The sequence below is a fragment of the Vigna angularis genome, chromosome 1 (genome assembly GCF_016808095.1).
Source record: "Vigna angularis cultivar LongXiaoDou No.4 chromosome 1, ASM1680809v1, whole genome shotgun sequence".
Lineage (NCBI taxonomy): Eukaryota > Viridiplantae > Streptophyta > Magnoliopsida > Fabales > Fabaceae > Vigna > Vigna angularis.
The window spans coordinates 20739852-20747314 of NC_068970.1; the positions used below are offsets into that span (position 1 = coordinate 20739852).

The 7463-nt window shown below is 32.3% G+C and overlaps 1 protein-coding gene across 4 annotated transcripts; it reads left to right on the plus strand.

The window, feature by feature from the left end:
• The first annotated feature begins 3380 nt into the window (after positions 1–3380).
• Positions 3381–7054, plus strand: LOC108336823 (uncharacterized). 4 transcript variants are annotated; one of them, XR_008248262.1, is made up of 9 exons: positions 3381–3564; positions 3823–3894; positions 3986–4060; positions 4977–5060; positions 5657–5726; positions 5811–5902; positions 6097–6138; positions 6250–6386; positions 6717–6784. XR_008248262.1 is itself a non-coding variant. In XM_017573275.2 (9 exons), exons 1-9 carry the CDS (start codon positions 3538–3540, stop codon positions 6786–6788), a joined length of 615 nt encoding a protein of 204 aa, XP_017428764.1. In that variant the 5' UTR covers positions 3386–3537; the 3' UTR covers positions 6789–7054. The 4 variants fall into 4 exon arrangements, 2 of the variants coding, with proteins under 2 accessions (XP_017428764.1, XP_052731886.1); XR_008248263.1 differs by having other exon boundaries at positions 6097–6123; XM_017573275.2 differs by having other exon boundaries at positions 3386–3564; positions 6306–6386; positions 6717–7054.
• The last annotated feature ends 409 nt before the right edge of the window (positions 7055–7463 follow it).

Sequence of the window (7463 nt, forward strand, 5' to 3'; positions counted from 1 at the left end):
TAACTTAAATTGCTTTACTCTTGATATAATTTATTTGAAGGAGAGTTATGAAGAAAAATATTTTGTTAAAATTGAGACATTTGAATTTTTTTAAAAAAAGTTAAAACTGCAACCATTATTCAACCGAAAAAATGATATTTAATTTATTTTATACAACTTGTTTGTATCTAGATATATAATTATAAAACATTTACTAAACAGATGAAGATAATTAGTTCACACTTTTAACACAGATTTCATTTTTCTCATAAACTTGTTTAGATTTTTGTTCATATTCTCTGATCAAATATTCAATGAATTTACATCTTGCATTTAAAAAATAAATAAAAATCTTATCATGAAATTATAGTGTTAACTAATAATATAACATTGACATTGATACTTTAATAACTTAAAGTGGGTATATATGGTTTTAAGCTGGTGAACTACTTATATAATTTGTAATTTGACAAATATAAATTTTTAATTTTAGAAATAGATTTGGATATGTATAATTTTGGCTCAGTCTGTGAAGTATCATATTCCGACCGAACAGAATTTATAAGACATAATGTTAGATAATTTATTTATTTTAACATATTAAAGAAAGATCAAATCAAATAAAAGCAAAATAAATTGAATTGGATAGAATTTATTTAATTTTAAAATAAAATTAATAATTGGATAGTTAAAACAACAAGTTATTTTAACTAAATGATTTTTTAATGAGTGTGACAAGAGATTATTCTGTCTTAAGGGATAATCATAATTATATCTAACCAACTATAATAAATACTTCGAGATTTTGTTATTTTTTAGCAAAATAATCTTTCGAAAGTAATGTATTTGTTTGGTAAAACATTTAACTTAGATTATAAATAAAATCGTGATAAAATTATTTCAGCTATATTTAATAAGTTTTAATTTATTTATGTTATTGTCAGAAAGAATAGTATTATTTGTTTAAGGTAAAAAGATGATGCACAGAAATTTAAGTTGAGGTTTGCTAAATTTGAAGATTGAATTATTTGGTGAAGGCCAAAACAAAATATTTTATTGATGTTTAATCATTTACTTCCAATGACTTAGTCTATGATGGATAATTTTATTTTACGTTAGTTATTTGCTTAGTTGAGTTGGTTTAATATTATTAATTTGATGTTAGTCATTTATTCAACAACTTTAATTGAGTATATTTAATGTCTTTGATAAATTGGTTAGGCATCTACTTTGATAAATTAATACACAAAAATATTTTGATTCAAATAATTTGTTTTTAATGACTTTAGAGGATAAGAAATATATTTTGTATTGTATAGTCATCTACTCAAGTATTGATCAAATAGTCTCAGATTAGTATATTAGAATTTACATTAAGCAATCAAGCAATAGTTCGGTTAGACACCTAAGATGATCAAACGGTCATAAGCACTTAAAATTATTAAGTGTCACCTATAATTAGCTTTGCATGTAAAACACGTTTACCAAGTATTGGGTCATCATTATGACTATGTTAAATACAAGTTTTTCTCGAAATCTATAAATACAAATTTGAGGTAAGGAGGTACGTGATTACATTTATTGTGAATTTAAGATTTTACTGTACTAACCAAACAATCATGTTACTAACTTGAGCATTGGAGTACCTTTGATGGATACATCTCCTGCATGGCTTAGAGATAGAGTATTAAGAACTTGAAAGAACTGTGTAACCGAAATTGAAGACAATTATAGAAGGCTCAAAGAAAAGTGTGAATGGATGTTTTTATTATGATCCATAACCCCATACCCGAAACATTTTGGCACTCATCATTGGACCGTAAGATTCTAAAGTAAACTTAATGGTGACCACGAGAAACATGATTTCAGAAGACACAATCGAGATTATCAAAGCGTTGCAACAATAGATGTTGGAAATGCAACAACGATATGAAGAAGAGCTGACGACCTTGCGAGTCGAGAACGCGGCCAAGGCCGAGAATGTGACGACGACTAGAACGTTATTGTTTGGTTGGAGCAAACCACCCAACATTCTATCCCAGCTAGAGTGAAACAGCCTATGAGAACCAAACTTAGGGATAGTACCCTGAAAATCGTGCAAGAGGACAACTCAGGGATAGGGACCAATCAACATTGTGACTCAAGGAGGAGGAGTCGTAGTAGGAGCAGGGACCACCCCTTGTGCGACCACATCAACATTGTATCGAGAGGATTCGCGGGTGACATGTCTTCTTCCTTGATTAGAAAACACCACGTACGATCCCTCAAAGCGGTCTATTTGGTGGAGAAGAAGTATAAATATATGTCGCTCAACACCTTCACATATGAGGACTTCAAAGTCCATGACCTTGATCAAGACGACCCTATTGTGATTATAATGAAAATAACACGATACGGAGTGAGCAAAATGCTCAATGATCAGGGAAGCTCGAACGACATCCTGTATTGGAAGACCTTCCAGAGGATAGACCTTTCAAAAGACCTCATTGTCCCATAAAATGAGCAGATAGTTAGTTGACTTTGTTGGAGAATGGGTGGACACCTAGAGATATGTGAAACTAAGGACCAGGTTGGGAATCAGACGGGATAACATGAAGCTGAGGGTTAGATACTGATGGAGGAGAACACATCTTACAATGTGCTAATCGAGCGTCCAAGCCTCAACACGTTTGGAACGATCATCTCCATCCCTCATTTGGCGACGAAGTTTCTTTTCAAACAAGAGATCATATGTATTGTTCATCCAAACCAAAAAACCGCACGAGAATTTTAGTATAATAAGATAATAAATGATATCTTTAGTAAAAAAAGTTGATTCTATAAATTTTGGTTGAATTTCATTGATGAAGATAATTAAACATGTTTGGTCTTGTTAATTGTGTTTATTTAAAAGAACACTTCAAGTAAATATGTAAGTATTCTTAAATAAACTGTTAAAAAATTTAAATTTTCAAAGTGAAAAATAAATATAATTATATATTAAGGTTGATTTTGCTTTTAATAAATACATATAACAATTATTAAATATACTTATTCAATAACGTTAATAATTAATATTAATGAAACTAAAATTTGTGTAATAAAATATAATTATTTTATTATTGTCCAAAAAATGAAACATGTTATTATTTGTTTTAGTGAATAAACTATTTATCATTTTTATTTTAATAGAACATTATTATTTTAATGAGAAATGATAACTATTTTAAATCGTAATAAAAATAACTTTTTTCACAAGTATTACTTGAAATTTTATTTATATAAAAGATTATTTTATAAAATATTCAAATAAATTAAAAAATGTATAATTTATAATTTTTAAACTTTCACTTGCCTTTTACGGCAATTTTATCAAACATACCCATAAAAAAGATTCCTTTCAGAATCATGCAAATTTAATGGGTGATGCGAAGCAATGTGAGAGAGATAGCGTTTTGATAACCCTCACCCTTTCTTTATTATTTATGTTAGTTTTTGTAGCCTCCTGTTCTTATGGGAAGCAGTTCTGGAATGTGCTGGAAGTGCAGGGAAGAGCTTTGAAATCACGCCTTCGCCAAAATGCCTACAAAAAAGCCACCCTTCAAGGTTTGGCCCATTTTCTCTTTACACATTTCAAATGATGTCTGCACCATAAACGCCGCGAATTTTATCTCATTTTTGTTTTTACTCATAAATAAGCAAGTAACCGAATAAACTGTATGACTGTGTCTTCATGTCTCCCCTACTTATTAATGATGCATCATTACATTAATTTCACTTTGCAATATTCCTTCATCTAATTAATAACTACCCCTCTTGGATGAATCAATTGATGTAATCTGTGAGTTTGTTATCTTTCAATAGATAATTCTGGGCTCTTCTTCCAAGGCTCGTAGAGAGATTCTTTCTGAGATGGGATACGAGTTCACAATAATGGTATGTGTTCTGATGTAATTGCTTCAATTTTTTGACCGTTGTTCATTAATTTGATAGAAGATTTAAAGAGTTTGGCTTGCGTGCAATTTAGACTGCAGACATTGATGAGAAAAGTATTAGGAGGGAAAAGCCAGAAGATTTGGTAATGGCCTTAGCTGAGGCAAAGGTATGAAATTTTTTGACCGTTATTCTTATTATTGTTTTATTTATATGGATACAAATCAAACAATCACTTCCTCTTGGGGTGCTGTGGGAAAAGAGGTCTTAGTTTGGGCTGGTTGTTCTAGAGATGATTGATTCCATAAAAAAAATTGTTTCTTTTTAGACTTCGCGAAATCCTTCGACACAGTTGTCCGTTTACTTTTTCAAGCGATATAGCCGGTTTCTTTTCTTGATAAATTGGTCTTCATCAGAGTCTCTATCTCTATAGTAATGTTTTGCTAATGCATTCGGCAGTTATAGGTAGCCAGTGGCTGGTGAATCATTGTGCATTATATTATATCCATGATACTTAAAGATCCAAGAATACTGGTGTTTTGTGTAAATACTCAGAGTTTACCTGGTTGAGGAGAAAAAGTGGGAAGTTGGAAAAATGGGCGAGGATTGGAGATGGTGTCGGATGATATGATTTTTATTTTCTCTAGAAGTTTGTGGTTAGCTGGTTGAAAATCTATTTCAGATAATTTCATGCTACACGAGTGATTGGATATTTTGGGGGTGAAAATGTAGATGAGTTGCGCTCTATCTTCCTTAACTTTTTCTGCAACAAGTTCATTCTGAATTCTAATCTCCTTAAACAAAGTACATGCATTAGAGCCGGTTGTAACACAAGATCATTGTCTTTGCTCAATTTCTGATAATATTTATTTTATAAGAATGCAAAACTTATTTAAGGTCTTTGTATCCGATTGGGGTGACTGAATATGCAGAAGGATTTCAGGCTGTCATCTGCTCATCCAGAAACGGCTTCTAAAAAGACTAAATAAATAAAATAATGGAAAATATAGAGCAATTTGAAAATCGCATCATCTATTGATTCTTCCGAGCTGCGTTTAGTATTCTAACCTTGATATTCTTATTAGGCTGATGCTATTGTGAAAAGGCTCCCAACTGGAGGTGGATTGGAGGAAGATGATTCTACAACACTGCTAATTACCGCAGACACGGTATTCTGTATTAACTATTTTTTGTTTCAACTATATATCATCGATTACAAATGCATGACTTTAATTTTCCTTTTGCTGATAATATCTGTACTACTCTAACTCTCTTCTGCTCTCTGCAAACTTATCCTGACGGATACAATTGTCCAATCATCTCACCTTCTTGTGCAGTTTACAATCGGATAGATAACTTAATATTTGTAAAAGAATACTTGAGTTGAAAAGAATGGAAAGAAGTTACATCTAGGAGAATAATATGGAATCCTCCATAGAGAAGCTTATGCAATATGTTCCCATGCCTTGAGTTTCTCTTCACTTTCATAATGAATTAGATTAGTTATTTATTTATGAACCTACAGAGAACATAAATTAAACTCACTTGTACTTCTACGTGTATTAACCTTGTTTGATGCAAATGCCATTTTATTACAAAATCAAGCTATAGATTTGGCTTCATGTACACTCTTGTGTGTTTGGGGTCCCCATGTTTTCTGTTTCACACTCTATATGTTCTTGCTTAAACTTTAAGTTACAATCTGAATCCTATATGGCCAGTAACCTTAGACTGTTGTAAAACTGTGTTATTAAATATTTTGCAGGTTGTGGTGTATCGAGGAATAATCAGGGAAAAACCCACCAGTGAAAAAGAAGCACGTGAATTCATCAAAGGTTTGCAGTTAGACAGATTTAGTTCCCTGCTTTTGTTGTCACGGTTATTGACAGATTTAACAGCCAGTAGTCGAATATTTGCAGGATACTCTGGTAGTCATGCAGCAGTGGTAGGATCTGTTGTAGTAACTAACCTTGCAACTGGAAAACGTTGTGGGGGATGGGATAGTGCAGAGGTACGAGAAAATAAATTTCCTTCTTAGTATGCATATGTATTACCACCATTTTGAACGTTCCCCTTACCCTACTTGGCTCAAGTCTTCTTTTATGTGCCGACCAAGCTGCATTGTTTTCATTGACATATTTTATTGATTGATTCAATGTTTCTCTTGGCTGATAACTTGTCTAACGTTTGTGACTATTATGGCAGGTTTACTTCCTTGAAATTCCAGATGAGGTCATTGATAGTCTGGTAAACATTTTAGAAGTACACTTTTCACCCTTGCACTGAATTAGTATGAAGGTGAAAAGAGTACTTCAACTAGTTTCTCAAAACATATGATCTTCTGAAACTTTCTTTCAGGAAATTCTAGTCAACCTGAATACTATGAGTTTTCTTATTTGATGGGAGCTTCTCAGATTGACGAAGGAATTACATTCAACGTTGCTGGAGGGTTGATGCTGGAACATCCATTGACATTACCCTTTGTGGATGCTGTAGTAAGTTATCTTACTTTTCAACAGCACACTCGCTCTCAGAAAAAGCATATGCATGCACATTGAAACAAGATCCTTATGGAACTGTTAGCTTCAAATCCACTCATGATAAGCACTACTTTCAACATTTTTTCTTGGCTGTAATTATCGAGGCATTGTAATCTTTTGTTGCCATTATTTGGGGAGTTCTTGTATATCCACAACAAGCAAATATTTGCATCTACAGTTATCACTCATTTTCTCCACATCTGTGCCAATTAAGTTAATTTTCTGATGTGGATTCGTCCCTCTTCTTGTTTTCTTAAACAAAATGAGCTGTGGTGCTTGTGGTAGGTTGGCTCAACTGATACAGTGATGGGACTTTCCAAAGCTCTTACTGAGAAACTCTTCTTGGAAGCTCAATAGCTGGCGCAACAACAGTCACTATATTCTAAGAGATACCAAGTGCTGGTGACGGCGAAAATTACTGCAATTATATTCAAAACTTTTGTTTGACCGATTCTTGTAAGTCAAAAAACATAAAAAAGAATTGTTTGTTCTTTAACTTCAATGCTTTGTCTCCCAGTCTTGCATGACTTTATTGATTGTATTCACAATCCACTCTTGTATTACAAATTTATCAAACAGATGAATGCATCAGAGGCTATTCCTTTGAATTGCATTTTCCAGGACGAGATTGGATATCATTAGCGTAGTTTTGAAATTTAAAGATTCTCTCAAAATTTTCACTTTCAGATGTGTAATTTTACGAAAAATGTTAATTCCTTCCCGAGCACGTGAGGATCTTTGGAAGATTTTGTTAGAGTTAAGTACCAGTTAGAATCTCACGTTAAATATAAATGGATACGAAGAACAACATGTAATAGAAGACTTACAAATCTATTATTCTAAAGCTGAGTTAAAGATGATTTCCTAATATATTATGAGTTTGTTTACAATTCCTGGCTTCCAAGTCCAGCACTTCCAAAATAGAGGTTTTTACTTTCTGCACCTCCTCAATTTCTTTGCCCACCCACACAAATTTTTGAAATGACTATTTTACCTTTGAAAAACTGATTTATTTGAGAAACTTTTCATAAT

Excerpts from the sequence above, each read along its gene's own strand:
- LOC108336823 (XM_017573275.2), top strand. The coding sequence starts at position 3,538 with ATGCCTACAAAAAAGCCACCCTTCAAG. Across the intron at positions 6,139-6,305 it reads ATGAGGTCATTGATAGTCTG|ATTGACGAAGGAATTACATT; the intron begins GTAAACATTTTA and ends GGAGCTTCTCAG. Across the intron at positions 6,387-6,716 it reads TACCCTTTGTGGATGCTGTA|GTTGGCTCAACTGATACAGT; the intron begins GTAAGTTATCTT and ends TGCTTGTGGTAG.